Here is a 19,034-nt window from a genome sequence, read left to right as displayed (position 1 = left end):
GTGACAGAGACCTGATGACAGGTGTCTTTTAATTCATACATTAATCATTCTAAAATCATCTTTCTATAATGTAAATGAGGCAGGGCACATGGAGAGAGAAACTGATGCCACTCCTGTTACCCCTCCCCTCTCCTCCCCCTGCTCATGCCTGTGTGTAATCTATACCGTGTTTCCCAGAAAATAAGACATATAATCTTTGCTTCTAAAGAGGCACTAGGTCTTATTTTCAGGGGATGTCTTATTTTTCCATGAACAAGAATTCACATTTATTGTTGAACAAAAATAAAAGCAACTTCTCTAAAATCCTTATAACTCTCCAAACTCAGAATTTCATGTTGAAGTTCTTGTGACTCCAATCTCTCATGTTTAGCAATAGAACTGTCCTTAAATGAGCACTTCTTGTCCAGGTCACTGCTTGTTTGCAGAGCGACAGTCAGCAATTCCTCACTCGTGTCACAGCATCTAAAATATCTACTAATACTATAGTAGGGTATGGGGGGAGCTGTAGCAATGACTGCCACTAGGGTCTTATTTTCAGGGGAGACCTTAGATTTCTGACCTTGAACAAAATTGTACTAGGTCTTATTTTTGGTGAATGTTATTTTAGGGGAAACATGGTAGTATAGCATTGCTAATGTCTGTGCTTTATCTGCTGACTGTGAGAGACACAGACATCAGCTACACAAGTACCTGTCATGTTCTACAATAACAAGGCTGTGTCCTGGAACAGTTAAATACACACACAAGCTGCAGGGGGCGCCAGCAACAGGAAGTATAGCGAGGCCGCACAAGGAGTGTCACATTTTACAAGCTGTCAGTCAAGCACTCTGGGGTGTGGCTTTGCCTCCTACTCATAAATAAGCTGGACAGCTGAATATGATAAGGATTTGTTGGACCACTCAGGTCATTTGCACACAGCTTTAGGACCTGATTGCTGAAGTGTACAGGCCTGTAGAGCGACAATGAATGGATAGGGGCACCACTTTCTAATGGCAGTTTATCAAAATATATTTTGTTTTAGGGGGTTAATTTGCCTGTTCTCTTTGAGGAGTTCTTACTTATTGCTCTCTGATATGTAACAGCTTCCAATCGTATTAGTGTCCAGGGGATAGCAATATAGTAGAGAGGAGGAGAACTTAACATTCTCCTTGTAGCTCCTTGTAGGGTCCCCTAAACAGGTAGAATCGCAGGGCCCGAAGCAGGAGCTTGTCAGTTACAGACAGCCTAGGATGAGTCGCTTTAAAATAGTGCTGAATACAGCATAACCCGGGCTGCCCAAAACTACAGCAGGTGGCCATAGGTTCCCCACCACTGGGACGGGGGATAAAAATCAGATGACGGCGAGGACCAATATTCTCCCTTAATGGATAAAACTTCAGTGATGGCTTACAGAAAGGCCTGTCACAGAGGTCCCATAGAAGTCATAGAAAAGGACCTCTAGTAATCCCTGTTTCTGTTGTAAATAACATTTTTAGTTTTTTGTCTTTTTTTCTTTTGAGCATTTTTTCCTCGTGTGAAATCTATTTTCTTGCAGATTGCAGGCTCTTCCTTCTATTGTTTCATTAAGTATTAGTTTGTTACCATCTCCAATTTTGTCTGTACTTTCCCTCTCCATTTGTGATGCGCACCACACAAATGGGAATATATAATAAAGGTCCATTCTGTGGAAACGCTTAGATAAGATAACTCAATTTCAGGCCTTTAATATGAGAAGATGAGCCTAAAACAACTGAACTGTACAGTGGTTACAATATAAGGTACATGACAAGGTAAATTTCCAGCTCTTTTTGCCTGGTTATCAACAAAACTTTTGCACATGTTACTACAGGTGGAGGTCTTCTTTAAAAACACAGTAACCTTGTTGTAGAACATTCTACCTACACACTCGACTAGTGCTCAGCCAGAACATAAAAACCCTTTCATTGCTCCCCATCAATAAATAAATGTAATCTGATCTTGTACAAGGCTACAATGTATTCAGAGACCTTTCATTCAGTGAAATCTGCTGGTTACGATTACAATAGAGTATTACTTTCTCTTTTAAAACTGTATCTCAATGTTAGGATGAGACGTTAAAAATTCATGACATGTTTGTTTCATTACAATATGTACAACTAACAAAAGCATCGAATATACATACTGCATCTAAAATTTCCATATCATACTTACAGGCCTTCCAATTTGTCATTCCTAAAGCTTCAATGAACAAAAACTGTCATTTTACAATTTGTTCTGATATATATGTAAGGCCCAAAAGAAAACAATCTATAATTTGCATTGCAAAGAGTATGGTATAAAACATAAGCACAATAAAAGTTAACTATAAAAAAAAAATTGCAGTCCTATGCCGACCCTCCTATCTATATCGATTCTCTATGACATCAGTTCCAGTTCCTTGCTGTAAATCACACTGAGCAGCACTACACAGAGCAGAGGGTTAAAGAGCACATACACAGACAGGCATATATTGTGCACACACAGGATAGAAGCAAATGACACAGATGGATTTTTCTGAAGTTTTTGATCAGCAATTCCGTTAATTAAACTTCCGATGTAATCCGTTTTAATGAAGTTGTAAGCTGCCTACGTGAAATATTTCAATTTCACAATTTACGACATATCAGGATGATCACTTTATCTGGACCCATACCAAGAGAAGCATTGAAAGCCATTAAACCATGTCTCATGCTGCAGAGTAAATGAGACAGCACGGTCCATTTATGAGATTTTAATTTAATCCTACACCCAATGCAGCACAAACAGGTGCACCTCCGACAGGCAAAGCAAAGAATCACACGCCCACAAATTAATATTTCATGCTCACATACAAAAGCAAAACACATTTAACCCAAAATGCTGTGAAGGAAAACGTCCAAATTATTTTACAGATAAAAGAGTAATTACAACAAGTGGCAAGTTACCTGGGCGGAGCTGGCAGCGACTGAGATGCAGTCAATAAATCTGTGTCTGCGAGTAAAAAAAGACACTATCTGCTGCCATCGAGAAGGTTCTGGCTCAGCTCTAAGCTCTTCTGTAGAGCCCTTCTTTGCCCATGGCTTCTGTTTTGGGCCTACTGAGCTATGACTGGAGCTAGTATTGCCCCCTCGATTGGCGCGGGAGTATAGGAGTGTGTTGTTTCCGAAAATGTAATTCATCTCTGCAGCTCTGCAGGTGGTTGCCAGGCAGTCTTACTCTTCTACCAGCTGCCGAGTGGTGAAGGATCAGCAAGAACTGCAGATAGAATTACAGCAGCATCACATCCAAATCAGAAAGCAAAAATCCTGGTCCCTTGCTGTGCTCATTGTTTTCCCTTGGAGTCTAGCCATGCAGAACACTATACCTGTTACATGTCTAAAAGGTAGTGCTCATTGCTGCAGCAAAAAAGCAGAGAAAGCAAATCCGGCAATTCAAGTAGCATCTGCTGCCCATGATTTCCTTGCCTCTGAGGTCTGCAGGGATCAAAAGCGGCTCTTCTTTTGTTAGCTGATAACTAGGCAGACTGAAGCCAGGAAGTGAGGTCGATTAGCAGGTAGGATGCTCCAAGCATTGCACTGCAAGGACCCACTGGGGCTGACGGATTTAATGCACTGGGTGGGGAAAGGCTACATCGCAAATTACCAACTTTCAATCACCGCATGTAGTCAAATCCAATGACATTCTCACTGTCTACATAAATAATACATAGGACCTGAACAAAAAAGCAGTGAAAGAAAAGACTAATTGATTTTCCTCAGACAATTAGTTAAGTGTTTTCAGATAAACAGCAAGTAAAATGTCCGGTTTAGGGTATCTCACATGAAATGAATAATATTCCTGGAATGGTTACATTAGCATTGATTTTCTCTCCGTTGTTGAGCATTCAGCTTTCAGAAAGAAGAACCAAATAATGGTCAGAAATCTATTTTAAAATACATTTGTGTGGACATAGAGCCTTCTGTCTATGACTGTGGTATTAATATAGCAGCTGGTGGTCTGGTACAGACCCTCTGATGGGGGGTGGGTGGGGAGGTGGACTGCAGATACTTCCAACAACAATTCCAGTTCTTTTCACAAGTTGACAGAATGCCGGCCATGCCCCCTGAAATGGCACAGACCTTTAGTAATGATCTTCCAGTACAGGCAGTCCCCAGGTTACGAACAAGATAAGTGCCGTAGGTTTGTTCTTAAGTTGAATTTGTATGCAAGTCGGAACTGTATATTTTATAATTATAACCCCAGCCAAAAATTTTTTTGGTCTTTGACAATTGGATTTTAAAAATATTGGGTTGTCATAAGAACCAGGATTAATATAGCTTAATTGCAGACACCTTTTTTAACTCTTATAGCTGATCATTGTAGCCTGGGGCTTAAGTACAGTGAATTGCCAACACCAAGAGGTTGGTTTGTAACTAGGGGTTGTCTGTTCTTAAGTAGGGGACCACCTGTATACACATCTTAACTCTGCAGTTACAATCTGCCCAGCTCCAGCTGTAATGAATTACCCATCACCAGAAATGTCATTTTTAGATGGTGACAAGTTCCAATTGCCTATGCTATGCAGAGTTTAAAAATGTTTTTGTCAGTATTCTGAATCATTTCAGCACTTTATAATAGTTTATTTTACACTACTTGGCTTACCAGGAATCCCAGTATACAGAAAACACAAGACTTTATTAATTCAAAAATAAAAACTTAATATGTTTATATATAACTATGAAGCTTGGGTCTCCTGTCCCCGAAGCAGTGTTCACTCTTTGAAATGCCTCCCCATATGTTCCCTCACTTGTTTTAATTCTTGACATATAGGTTTTTACATTCACACTTTCACCATTTATGTTACCTAGCCATCTGATCACATCAGCTTACTTACAAGTGATAAGGATATGAAGACATTATCGTTGATCATAATTCAATCTACAAAAGACTTTGTAGGGAGGGTTCTTATAAGACATCAGGATGTAAGTGGCCCTAATGCAAACATTTGTTCAACAACAGGGGTTGGCCATATATTTGGTTTTTTTTTTGCGGGTTTCATATATGGTGATTTCTGGGGTTATTCCCAACCAGTCACATATAGATGTTCTAGGGATTGTCTTTGAAGCTTAGAATACCCTTTTACTTCATAACCAGGAAACTTCACAATGTATTATAAGTACTTGGGTGTCCTCCTCAACAATAAACTGGAGTGGGCAGAGGACATAAACATACTTCACAGGAAAAGTCAGAGGCTGGGGCATTCGGAGTGGAGGGGGCACTACTTAAGACCTTCTTCAATTCTCTAGTGGCATCAGCCATCTTCTTTGGTGAAGTCTGTTGGCGAAGCAGAATCTCAACTAGGGAGAGGAGAAGACTGGAAAAAATGATCCTCTTGATACAGTCCAGGTGGTAGCCGAGAGCAGGATACTGTGTTAGTTGAAATCTACTCTGGAGAATAGACTATGGTCGGCATTGAGGAGCACCTTCAGTGACAGACTGCTTCACCCCAAGTGTCAATGGATGCGTTATAGTACGTCATTCCTCCCAGCCGCGATCAGTCTGTTCAACAAACAAGGCCCAAACAGAAGTAACCTGTGCTCACCACCTAACCAGTCCCTGCAGGTCCCATCCACCGACCGAATACCAAAACCACCGATCATTGGTTGTCTTTTTATCCATTTTTTTTTCTTTTTGTTACTTTATCCCTAATATTATTGTTCTGTCATTGCTTATACTGCACTCTTTGTATTCTCTGCTGCTGTAAAGCTGTGAATTTCCCCATTGTAGGACTATTAAAGGATTATCTAATTAAAAAAGACCAGGGAAGGTTCCACATCCTTAAAAAATTCTAAAAAGTGAACTTACACCTCCCACAACATTAACAGGATATTAAACAAGGTTTACAGACTCCTGATCAGTATAGGCCCCGCTTCTGGGCTCTAAACCCTGTGGGATAGCCACTGTGGTCATAGATACTTCTAGAGGGAAGCAGGGCTTGGCACATTTCGTAACCCCCGCAGACCCCATAAAGTGTATACATCACTTCTAAAAGGGAAATCAACCAACGTGTTGTGGAATAGCAGATATATTGCAGTGCTGACTGTCATTGTGTGCAATAAGCATCTAATGGATCTCTTTATCTCTGATCTCTCCGATCTCTCTATGTGTCAGATACTAGTACTAGAACTACAGGGATCATAATGTTTCTGCTTAGAGAGTCCCGGCCCACACCCTGGAATTTGCACTGACCAGCCTAGGGAGTGATATGAGCTAAAGCAGCAATAAAACTGAGTAAAATCGTGAAGTAAAGGGTCAAAAATTATCTGTATTGTGTTAAAATTCTCAAATTTCAATCTCCTAGTGATGTTCTTTTATGGGAAAACCCCACTAAGCAAAAGCATGTTTTACCTTTGCTTAAACTAATATTCAATCTATAGTATATAAGACACTAAGTGATAGACAGGACATGAATCATTAATACATCTTCACCTCCAGCAGCAAGACAAGGAAGAAATGTTTAGGATCAATACTGTAGGTACTTGCCAGTTGAGTGCCACTTACGGAACATTCAACATACTTAAATTTTTAAAAGTCTTGAAAGCACAGACACCAATTCTTGTTCAAGGCTTATGGTGTTGGCTGTAAGAAATCAAATGTGCGCCAAATATATCAACCTAAACATGAGGACAATTCTTTCATAAATTGAAAACTACAGCAAAATGTAAAAACTTGTAGCCTGGCAGACAATACTCATTTACTGTATATAGTGCTGTAGAGCTGAATGTACATGTGCTCAGCTCTTTCTACTCAAGTCCAAGGGCGCTACAGAAAACATGTCAGCGAGAGTTACATAATGTGTGTATAATAAATGTATGATACAACACAATAAAGTTGCTTTGAAATAGCATCTGCATATAGTTTTCTAGTCTTCGATTAAATTAATTTTTTTTTCCTTTTTCGCTTAACACTTACAATAACACACAATTATCTATTAGGTCAGAGGATTTTAAGGGATAGGAAAGGATTTAAAGGTTAGGTCTCAACAAATTCCTTTTTGACTACTTAAAAGGAAATCTACCACTAGATTTCATGCATTATGACCCAAGCATAACTGGAAAATGCTGTAGCTACAAGCTACAAAATATGATGCAGGATCATATCTTGTGCCAAGTGGTTTTGCTGATAAAACAATTATAAAATTATGATAATGAAGCTCTGTCGCTTCTGTGGTTTGCTCCGGGCTTCTCCTAGCATATTAGTTTTGCCCTGCTTTACAGGATGATGCAATCCCTGGTTGTGCCTGAAGGCAGAATAATCAATCGCTGCACCATCCCCCAGCTGCTGTGTATGAGTGATCCACCGCAGGTTGATTAGTCCTGTCTGGACCAAGCCCTGTGTGTAATACAAGCTCCGTGTAACTTGTGCAATCATGCAATCCAGCTTTCCCAAGCTCCTGAACATTATAATTGTATTTTCAGCAAAACCACTCAGCTTGGGGATTAACCAAGATATGATCCTGCAACAGTGTAGCTACAGCATTATCAAGGTATGTTTGCTTCACAATGCATCAAATCAAAACTGTAGGTTTCCTTTAAAACTAAATAGCAAAACATTACTTTTTTCAACTATTTTGAAATATTGTTGGCTTGAACTATGGGGCTCTAGTAACAGCATTTAATACTATGCTTTACAGCAGCCTCAAAAAAAGAGGACAGCAGCTACCTGAAGTTTGAGGTCTGCAAAGAATGTGCAATGCAGGCGCAGAAAGGAGATGTATTTAAATAGATACATTGAGCCCTTGTGGTGCAACCCCATTTTTAGCAATGATAAACTGCTAGCTTTATTGGACCCATCCAATAAAGCTAGCAGACACTGCCGAGAAGTACGATAGGAACGCCGCTCACAGCGGACCGCCCCTCCCACTCCATAGGCCAGCAATGACAGCAGGCATCATGCAGCAGTCACCGCCTCCTAGTCCCGCCCCCCTCATGAATATGTCCTTTATCTTTTCCCACCGTATCCAGAGGGAGAGGGGGGAAAAAATTTATAATTCTTATCACGGTACAGAGCACTTGGCGCTTGAGCACAATGCACTGAAGTAAAACATCTCGGCTTCACTGCCGATATGCAATGGGTACAAAGGTCGTGCAATGAAGCGGAAATGGACAGAAATAGGTCAAATGTGCCTTGTGAGATTCTTCTCTAGGCAAGTATAGAGGTTTTTTTTTTATTGCAGCCACGGAGATACTACAACAAAGTTCCATAAGGTTAAGTGTCCAAAATTGTCCTGGTTCTCTTCAAAAAGGGAAAAAGAAGAAAGGGGGAACCCCATGGAAATGAATGCAGAAAAAAAATAGTTCTACAGAAGAAATGATGAGCTGGATGCGAATACTACTATAGCTATTAGAATTAAAACTGAGAAATATACAGAAATCTATCTAAGCCTCCCTACCTCACAGTCTCTGTTACTGTAAGACAACTGACTGGAGCAGGATTGATCCCATCCTCTTGTGTTTGCAGTAGAACTACAGACCATTACGTTATGGTTGGCTTTAAGGGCAGAGCTTAAAAAATGGTAAATGAGCAGGACAACTTATGTGTTCTTTGCTTTTTTTCAGTATTGGTAAAATTGAGAGCATTATTTACATTTTTTTTTAATTATTTCAAGGTTAAGATTCTTTTATTTGTTGTCAGGCTCCTAGGAAGGGTAGCATTTCATTGTGACACTGGAGGGGTTAAGCACCAAGACCTGAGAATACTGTGCAGCTGGCCCAGGCCACTAGCAGTATATTTTACTTGCATTGCTCTACCAAATCTATACATGGCATATATCTGCTCCTTTATTTACATTGCATTTGAACCCTCCAGTACTGTATACACAAAGTCCTTTCAGTCTATATAGTATTCAGACAGCAAGGAGCTGGCCACTAAGGGAGCATAAAAAGACTCCAATCTCCACAATATGAATTTACACAGTGACTGCATGGCATCATGGCCCACTAATATGCAAATATCCCCTGCTGCACTGTAATACAAGCAATGAACGCATCCACACAACACACTGAAACGCGGCTCGTAGTTACTGGGGTGGAAAAACAATGTAAAGGACAGAGACAGGCCTTCCTCATATGGAGGGCGATGAAATGAAATATTAAAAAGCAACAGCCCTTTATAAATAATGAAACGCCCTGTGCAGGGAATAAAAACGCAACACATGTACTCCATTCCAAAAACAGAAGAACCCGAGTATGAACCCGAAATTTATTTGCACTATTATCTGGAAAGCGAAAATGATCATGTATATTTTAATTCACTATTAAAGAACATGCTTCTTAATATCCTTCCATATTGTTATACATATAAACACAATATATATATTTTTTAAAATAAAAATTTAAAAAATGATCTTTTGGCAAATTCTGTACCTGGCATAACATTTATAGACGGGAGACATGATTAATATGCATATACATAGGATCTAAATTTTCTTTCTTACCTTCTATTCCCATCAAATGAACTTCTACTGCCCCCTGCTGCTCACTAATCAAAACACAAGCCAAGAAATACCACTTTACTGACAATCCCCCTAGATCCAGATTGCCAGTGAACACTGCAAGCCACTGTATAATACACATACTGGTACCACCGTGGTATTTTCGATCAAGGTAAAACATTTTTAGAGCATAAGTCTTTGATATTACAGCTCCACACATTGCACTATGCAATGGTCGCAGCCGCCACCCCATTATCCCCTGTAGACACAGCTGACTTTCTCCTTTCACTACCGATAAAAGCAGTGCCATCATTAACCTTTTCCTAACCCGGCAGAGCCAGCAGGAGTGCAGCAGACTTCCTCCCCCACCCCTTGTGCCTCAGTAAGACCCCCAGAACCTCATACACGCTCCAGCGCAGCACCCTCTGCTGGCAGAAAGCAACTAATCAAATAAAAATTTTAAACCATTCAGTCACAAGAGCAGGGACAGGCTTGGAGCTCATTACTTGAGCAAATACAGGACGCTTTGATGTCTAAAGGGAACCTGCCACCAGTAACCTACTCCATAAACTGTAAATAGTACCTTATACATGTTCCCCCACAAGCTGCACGTCACTGCTGATGGGTACGAAATTCACGCACAGACCCCCCACCCTGCACGCCCCTGGACACCTCCATAGATGCACACTGCGTATGCACCAGTAGACTACACTTGCCGATACATCCCTAAGAACATTGCCCCAATCGTGAAGCATTGGGCTGCAAATCTCATTTCTTGGGGTCATTATACTCCTTCTCTCCGTAAGAGCATTGAAGATGGGTCTTCCAGTATGATAAGGACCCCAAAAAACACAGAGCATCTAAGGATTGGCTCTGTATGAAGCACTTTCAGGTTCTGGACTGGTCTAGTCCATCTCCAGACCTGAACCCAACCAAAAATCTTTGGAGGGATCTAAAACTTTTCCATGCTAACAGGTTACTTTTAAAAACCTGGGAGGAAGGGGGAGGGGGGGGAGATATATCAGAACTATGATAAAAATCTTGTACGCAACTGTACCATTTTTGCACCAAAAACATGGGTGCAAAAAACATGAATGTCACAACAACCACAGTTCTGATAACTCCCCTGCAATGACTAAGGTACAGCTATGCACAGAAGACGACAAGCCAGACCTTTCACAGGCCATGTAGCTGTCATATTGATCGTCAGAAATTTGGTGAAATGTTTGTCAAATCATATAAAGACCCAAATTCTATTTTTTTTAAATTTTGTAAGGTGTCAAAAAGGAAGACTAAGACACAACTAATAGTCATGTAATGTGCTACTGATGATGGCTGTACATGTACCCAAAACAAGATTAACGAGGTGGTAGGTGTTCAAGTAGCATGTAACATACAATATCCAAGGGCGTTTAAAAATGCCAACATTTGTACATCCTTTAAGCGTTTAGCACGTGTTTCCTGGCTGGTCCCCCTCATTATTGGAACAACTGATGACTTTATTGTCTTTCATGCTTGAGATACCAACCACAACTACCAGGGGAGATGTATCATTAGACAAGCTCCATGGGACAGTTCTAGGTCAGTCTTTGGATCTCCACTGCTCATCAGATTCATAAAAAGTGGCTTTGTCCCTTTAATAAATGTTCTTATGCTCTATATGTGTCTGGGATTTTTCTTTCAAAAAGGCTCAAAATGCATCAAAAGTCGCAGCACATACACTGGATTGATTTAGAGACTTTTTTGCAACTTTAAAAAAGGCGCAAGCCATGAATCTGGCTTTGCATGGCATTGTACTTGAAGTACTTCTATGTTTATGCCAGTATAGTGAAGTGGCAGGAATAGTCCTGTGTGACTTTTGAGCAATGAAAAGTCGCAAAAAAACCTATATGTGACTGACTTTTATACGCTAAAAAACCCAGCAAAACCAATGATAACTCTGCCCCACAGTCTGAAAAAAAACAAAAAAAAACACATGTTTGATCAATAAATACCATTTATAAGCAGCTTGCATGAGAAATGGCCCTTTATTAATGTAAAGTACTAGAATCAGATGTCTTGATGAGAACCCATAGACATTTTACACCCTTATTTATTTATTTAGGTAATCAAATAAAATGACGACACTATGTATGGCCTCTGTCTCCCAACGCCCATTTCTTTATGATGTAATAGGAAGAGAATCTCCCCAAATCTCCCCAAAGGATACAAAGTAATTTCATGCCCTTATGGACAGCATTGATATTTTATTGCAAATTTTATAGAAGAAAGAATAACAGAATGTCACTTCTGCTGCTAAAACATCTACATCTTATACATTATATGATAACCGCTCGGAGAGTTACATGCTATATAGACAATGTAAAGAGAACCTGTCACCTGTAACCCACCCAGAAGCCACACATGACAAAAAACTCAACAAAGTTTGATACCCAAGCATGAGGATGCCCCATATGTGTTGGTAAACTGTTGTAGGGGCACACGGCCGGGCATAGAACAGAAGGAGGCACCATTCAGAGCAGATCTGCATTGTCTCGTTGTACAAGCTATAAAAATGATGATTTTTCTGGAATTTGGACACAGAGCTGTGGGTGGTGCCGTTTTTTTGCAACTTTTGATGTTTTCACTGCTTCTATTTTTAAGGACTGTAGGAGTTTTCGATCACTTTTTATTGAATTTTTTATATTTTTCAAAATGGAAAAAAAGGGCATTTGCGACTATGAGCGCTATTTTCCGTTACAGGGTTAAACGCAGTGAAAAACAATTATATTTTGATAGATCAGGCATTTTCGGACACGGCGATACTTAAAGTGTTTAGGATTTTTACTGTTTATTTATATGACTTCTGAGAAAGGGGGGGGGGGATGATTAGAATTTTTATGTTTTTTTAACATAAATTTTTATTTTTATACTTTAGCACCAGGGTCCCCAAACGTTTTACATAGGGGGCCGTTCACGGTCCATCTCAGACCGTTGGAGGGCCAGACTAAAGTTTAAAAATAAGTAACGGTACACAGAGGTCGCACTAACATTTTTCCAGGAGGGTAATAATACTCCTCTCACCATTTTTGAGGAGTATTTTTACCCGAGGAAGAGTATGGAATTTTCAGTAATACAACTCCTAGTCGTATACATTGTTACTAGCCAGTCCCAAACCCCCTACCTCCCCACACTGAGCAGGCTGGGGCTGCTGCCACTAAATTTATTTAATATTTATTTTTGGGGTGTTGAGTTTATTTTTTACTAAAGTGTATCGGGCGATAGTCCTCCCCAAAAACATAAGCGTTCTGAACAATGCACTTGCGTTCAATAACTAGCAAGATGTATTTGGCCGCGATAAAGTTGCTACTTACTGAGCAAAAGTGTTTTGTTGCGTGGAGGATTTTGTTCAATAGAATGAGTTTCAATACAATGTGAACACAGCCTTAGGGTCTTTGGGGTATTTATTTATTTATTTCATACCTTACTTGAAATGTCTGGATCATTGTACAAGCACTGCCATCTCCTGTGTCCTCCTCCTCATAGATTGTAAGCTCTGGGGCCCATTGTACAAGCACTGTCCCCTCCTGTGTCCCATGCAGTCCACCCATGCATAGAACCTCAATCATAACTATTTTGTACGGTACTGAATACATCTTATGTCAGGCTCAGGTAATCACTTTTCATTAATTGAACTCCCTGGGAATAGGTCAGTCACACAAACCTGTGAGAACACCACAGCAGACACAGGACCGCCACAGCAGGCACAAGATGACAACATACACCTTTGCAAATCAAACTCTCCTCCACTCTCCTTCTTTCTCACTCTGCTAAGTCTGCTAGTGCGCATGTGCAGCTGTACCTATTAGAACTAAAGAGAAGGGTCAGGAGGGGAGGAGGAGCAGAGACCCCAGTAAAAGGTCACATGTCCTGTCCTCCTGCCTGTGCCTTGCCCCGCCCTTCAGTGTAATGTGATTTCCCTGCTGCTCCCTATATGCCAGTGATAGCTGACCTATGGCACTGGTGCCAGAGGTGGCACTCAGAGCCCTTTCTGTGGGCACTCAGGCCATCACCAGAGATGACTCCAGGTATCTTCCTGAAGTCCCAGGCAGCCCAGGACTTGCTGTGCACAGAGTTATTTTAAAGTGACAGCTCTACCTGGGACTATTTTCTGCTTTATTTGTGTCCTCAGGGTGCTTGTATCAATGAAAACTGTGACAGAGAAGGGAGTATAAATCACAAATTAAATTTCTGTGTTGGCACTTTTGCGATAAATAAGCAGATCTTTGTTGCAATTTGGGCACTCGGCCTCTAAAAGGTTTGCCATCACTGCTATATGCTATTGACACTGGATACAGAGCAGTGGGAGAAGACAGTGACTGCTCCGTGCTGAGGGGGCGTGGCCTGAGCTCCTCTTCTGCAGGGGAGGAGTAGAGACATCTCTGCCGTGTAGTGGGGTGGTGTGCAAGTGACTGCTCTGTGTCTGAGCTCCGCTGCCCGCTCTGTCCCTTACACACTAGCAGGCGGCAGCTGCACATCACTACTGCTGAGAGAAAGGCAGCGCTCACACAATTACATCACCAAGCGTATTTATACGCTTAGTGGTTTTTTTGGAGAGTAAATGAGCCTCTGCATGCATCATAGACGCTTGTAGAGGCGTTATTGCGATCTCTGACGGTACATGTGACCGGATCCGTAATATACTGGGACCCCTCTCCATGAATTATTTCCCATGCTGCCCCCATATCATTGATCATTTCCCATGCTGCCCCCATATCATTGATCATTTCCCATGCTGCCCCCATATCATTGATCATTTCCCATGCTGCCCCCATATCATTGATCATTTCCCATGCTGCCCCCATATCATTGATCATTTCCCATGCTGCTCCCATATCATCGATCATTTCCCATGCTGCCCCCATATCATTGATCATTTCCCATGCTGCTCCCATATCATTGATCATTTCCCATGCTGCTCCCATATCATTGATCATTTCCCATGCTGCTCCCATATCATTGATCATTTCCCATGCTGCTCCCATATCATCGATCATTTCCCATGCTGCCCCCATAATTATTTTTTTTATATCAGGGCCCCCCGACTGCAAAATTCTATTTTCTGCAGGTTAACAAAAAAAAAAAAAAAATCCTATTACTGCAGGTTGAGCGATGTGCGCCGGGGTTGTCTTCCGGCCACATCGCTCCACCTGCAGTAATAGTGCTTGAGCGGACACATCGGCCGCATCGAGCACTATTCAGTGATGGGCAGGAGCTTCCTGTCCGGACGGACGGAGGCCCCTGCCCGACTGCCACGACCCACCGGGGACCTCCAAGAGCTGGATGCGGCGGGGGCCGGATGAAAACGGTCCGCAGGCTGTAGTTTGGGGACCACTGCTTTAGCCCCAGGTTGTCTGATTGATCCTACCATATACTGCCATACTACATGGGGATTCTGCACACAATCTATTATAATGTGAAAATCGCACATTGTAATAGCTAGCCTTGGATCTTTGTGTAACCCAGGCTGCCAGGGCAACGGATTGTCATTCCCCTGATGACCTCATGGGGAGCGACGTTCAGAGCCAAGAGGGCGGCGCCCATGCCCATGGCAAAGCTGCCACCGATGATCAAAGGGTTAACACTCACAATCAGTGCTTGCAGTCTTTGCTGCATATTGCAGGGGTGTTATCACGGGTGTTATCACAGCGATTGCTGCCGGCAGCTTCAAAAAGATGGCCGCCATCTTGCCTAGGATCGTCGCTCCCGGCGACGTCATCAGGGAGCGGTGATCCGTCCCCATGACAACCTCGGGTCTTCTGAAGACCCAAGGTCGTTTCGTTTTAACCCCTTCATTACAATGTGCTGATAGCACATTGTAATGAATGAGGAGTAAAAACCTCATATAATCACAGTCCATCCTTTGAATGTCCTTTAAAACAACTCATGATCCAAAAATAGGGAAGCAGCACTCCGTGAAACAAGTGTTTTATTCCACCAGTGTGAAGATACAACGTTTCAGCTAGCTCAATGTAGCCATTTTCAAGTGCTACATTGAGCTAGCTGAAACGTTGTATCTTCACACTGGTGGAATAAAACACTTGTTTCACGGAGTGCTGCTTCCCTATTTTTGGATCATAATTTGTGGGATCGTGAGTTGGGTCCTTAGAAGCTTTGCACCCATCTGGATTTAAATCCTATATCGCTGTGCCGCCCTTTCCTTTTTTCCTATTTAAAACAACTCACGTATCCTGGTGCATGGACGTGCATGAAAGTGCTTTCGGGAGGCGTCTGCTTGAGTTAGGGTCTCCGTCCATGCAACAGGATACGCAAGTTGTTTTAAAGGACATTCAAAGGATGGACTGCGATTATGCTTATGCAAGTTTACAAATAAGTTTACAAACATGTTAACATACTCACGTTACCTCGTGGTCTGAGAATGCAAGCTCTTTGAACTTTATCATAGTGAATATATGGTCAATTTATCAAAAAATGAATGTTTTACGAGAAATTATGAAGTAAAAGATTTTATTTAGAAAACTTGTGTGGTCAGTTTTGCTTTAGGATCGATCAGACAACCTAGGGTTAAAGTATCCTAGGGAGTCTGAAAAATAGTAAAAATAAAAAAAAGTTAAAAAAATAAAAAAATCTAAAAAATTCAAATCACCTCCCTTTCCCTAGAACTGATAAATATGAATAAACAGTAAAAATCATAAACACATTTGCTATCGCTGCGTCCGAAAATGCCCAATCAAAATATACTAACGTTTTTTCACTGCGTTTAACCCCATAAGGGAAAATAGCACCCAAAGTCGAAGATGGCACTTTTTTGCCATTTTGAAAAATTAAAAAAAAAAAATCTATAAAAAGTGATCAAAAGGTCGTACAGTCCTAAAAATGATATCATTCAAAATATTATCAAATGTCGCAAAAAATTACACCACCCACAGCTCCATACAACAAAGTATAAAAAAGTTATTAGCGCCAGAAGATGGCAAAAAAAAAAAAAATTGTACAGGAGGTTTTCATTTTTGTAAATTTATGAAAAATTATAAAACCTATACAAATTTGGTATCCCCGTGATCGTACCGACCCAAAGCATAAAGTAGACATGTCATTTGGGGTACACAGTGAAAGCCGTAATATCCAAGCCCATAAGAAAACGGTGCAAATGCGTTTTTTTTCACCATTTTCAGTGCATTTGGAATTTTTTCCCCCCTTCCCAGTACATGGCATGGGATATTCAATTCCATCACTATGAAGTGCAATTTGTTATGCAGAAAACAAGCTGGCACAAAGCTCTTTATGTGTAAAAATAAAAAAAGTTATAGATTTTTGAAGGTGTGGAGTGAAAAATGAAAATGAAAAAACAGGAAAGGGCCCGGTCCTTAACCGGTTAATAAATAAACAGGTTCTAAGCTGCCAAATGAATGTTAAATAGTCAAAAAGGTCAATAAGGGATACATTACCGCTTACGTTTTTAAATGGACTAAAAATGCCTGCTTTAAAACGGACCAAAAACGCCACGTGTGGCATCACCCAAAGCAAATCATCGATTCCTGTAAACTGCATTTTTTAGGGTTTTTAGACAGTTTTCAGACACTTTCTGACTAGTGAAACAAATTGGCTTGACTTTGTGAAAGGGGTGTGACAATGTAGGGAAAAGCCTTTGCAGAAAAAATTATGCAAATGTGCAAACATTTTGGTGCAGTTTTCTGACTAGGTAAATGTTGCACCAGATTCGTCAGTCTAATGCCCCTTTCACACACACGTATACGGCGGAGGTATGCTAGCTGTACGTAAGGCATCTAGCATACAGCTGCCATAGAAGAGCCTTTTGCACAGGCATGGTACCGTGCCATCAACAGAAAAAAAAAAAGAAAGAGCATGCTCTATGTATGGCCTGGCTGCAGAGCTCCCTATGGAGAAGGGAAGGAGCACTCATTTCCCCACCTCTTCACCTGAACAAATGCTACAACTGGGTCCCAACCCGAGCATAGCACATGTGTGAAAGTGGCCCAACTGTGCATTGTTCCACACAACCAACCACAGCCTTGCAGCGCTGGTCCCAGGGTCAACATCTGCAAAGAGTTTGTATGTTCTCTCCGTGTTTGCATGGGTTTTCCTCTGGGTCCCTCCAACACTCCAAAACATACTGGTAGGTTGATTAGATTGTGAGCCCCAATGGGGGGCAACGGGGGACCGATTTGGCAAACTCTGTGCAGCGCTGAGTAATATTTGTGCGCTATATAAAAGCAATTATTATTAATTACAAAAACTGAAAAACCTTCCTCCACAGCCAAATTAGTATTGTGCACCGTTCTACTATGCAACAAGTTTGTTGCAATCTCGTCTCATAATCCAATGCGTCATCCAAGGTGGAAGCTTTATGTAAATGAAATCGAGACCCTAGAATAAGAGCCCCATTGGGACAGAAACTGATACAGGGCACTTTCTGTACACCGCTGCAGAATAAGGCAGCGCTATAGAAATAACAGGCTCCAACACACGATTTTGTGCAGTTTGCTAGAAACAAGGGGAAGATAAAATTTAAGAGAACATGAGCCCCTGGCAAAGCTTTTTCAGCATTCTAGGAACACAACACACATTGAACACAACAAAAACCAATTTAGCAATCTTCTAGCCAGGCTAGGAGTACTCCATAATATAGAGAACCCCCACAACATGCCTCAGGTCCTAACAAATGAGAACTTCAAAAGGCCAGGATTTTGTACCTCATCAAACATAATGACAGAATGTACTAAAAAGCTTGTGGGGGCTGGGAAATCTGCCACAGGAGATGTTCAACATTTCATGAGATCTCAGCATCAACCACATAGTTAACTAATCATTGGAGAATACCATTATATCCTGGGATTTAGATAAAAGACTGAAGCAGGGACAGATTTATATTAACAGCACTAGAAAATAATCATCATTTGCAGCTCTAACACATGATAAAGAAGCATTTACATAACTAGAACACTGTTATGTACTCTGAGGTGTTATTTTGTGAGCCTTAAAATACCATTACATTTCCTATAATCTAAATCGTAGGCTTTGTACATATAGGCACTGCTATTTCCACTCCATTAAAAAGAGCTGAACAAGCAAAACAGATCCACTGCATGGCTGACTACAACGGGGTTCATTGGGTTTCTGTCAAGGGGCCTAGAAAAACTAATCATCACAGTGTGCTACAGTATTTTATTCAGCATTTATAACAAGATGGAGTCTTAAGTGCAGCTAAATGCAGTAAATTGTATACCTAGATCATCACAGAAGACTGAACCGCAAAGTCTTACCTTCAAGGGAGAAATATGTGAGTGGGACACAAGTCCAAGGACATTTTCAATCTGTGAAATATTCTTTTCAGAGACATGAACCAATTCTGGACTTCTTCCCTCACTCAAAATATGTGGGGAACTTGGATCTTGAGATTGAAGGTCATCATCTTGATATCGATATTTCTAGTAGAAACAAAAAAAAAAAAAAACACACAATAGATGAATTAATATCCTATAAAAAATACCAATAAAGGGGTTAGCTGCGACTAGAAAACATTACTAGGGTTATCATCAGGCCCTAATAGGATCACCCATAAATT

At 41.0% G+C, this 19,034-nt stretch overlaps 1 protein-coding gene across 25 annotated transcripts in view; it reads right to left on the bottom strand.

Annotated features, from left to right (window-relative positions):
• The window catches only part of DLG1 (discs large MAGUK scaffold protein 1), a 127,281-nt gene that overhangs the window by 66,975 nt on the left and 41,272 nt on the right, over nt 1-19,034 (bottom strand). For 19 of the 25 annotated variants that reach the window (XM_072142657.1, XM_072142659.1, XM_072142665.1 and 16 more), the window contains one exon: nt 18,733-18,897. In XM_072142657.1, coding sequence (XP_071998758.1) covers nt 18,733-18,897 — 165 coding nt within the window. Of the gene's footprint in view, nt 1-2,921; nt 3,537-18,732; nt 18,898-19,034 lie in introns of those variants that run through there. The other 6 variants (XM_072142678.1, XM_072142680.1, XM_072142681.1 and 3 more) reach the window with 4 other exon arrangements.

Source organism: Engystomops pustulosus, chromosome 3 (genome assembly GCF_040894005.1).
Source record: "Engystomops pustulosus chromosome 3, aEngPut4.maternal, whole genome shotgun sequence".
NCBI lineage: Eukaryota > Metazoa > Chordata > Amphibia > Anura > Leptodactylidae > Engystomops > Engystomops pustulosus.
Note: the sequence above shows the minus strand (reverse complement) of the source record. Positions and strands in the feature narration are given on the sequence as shown.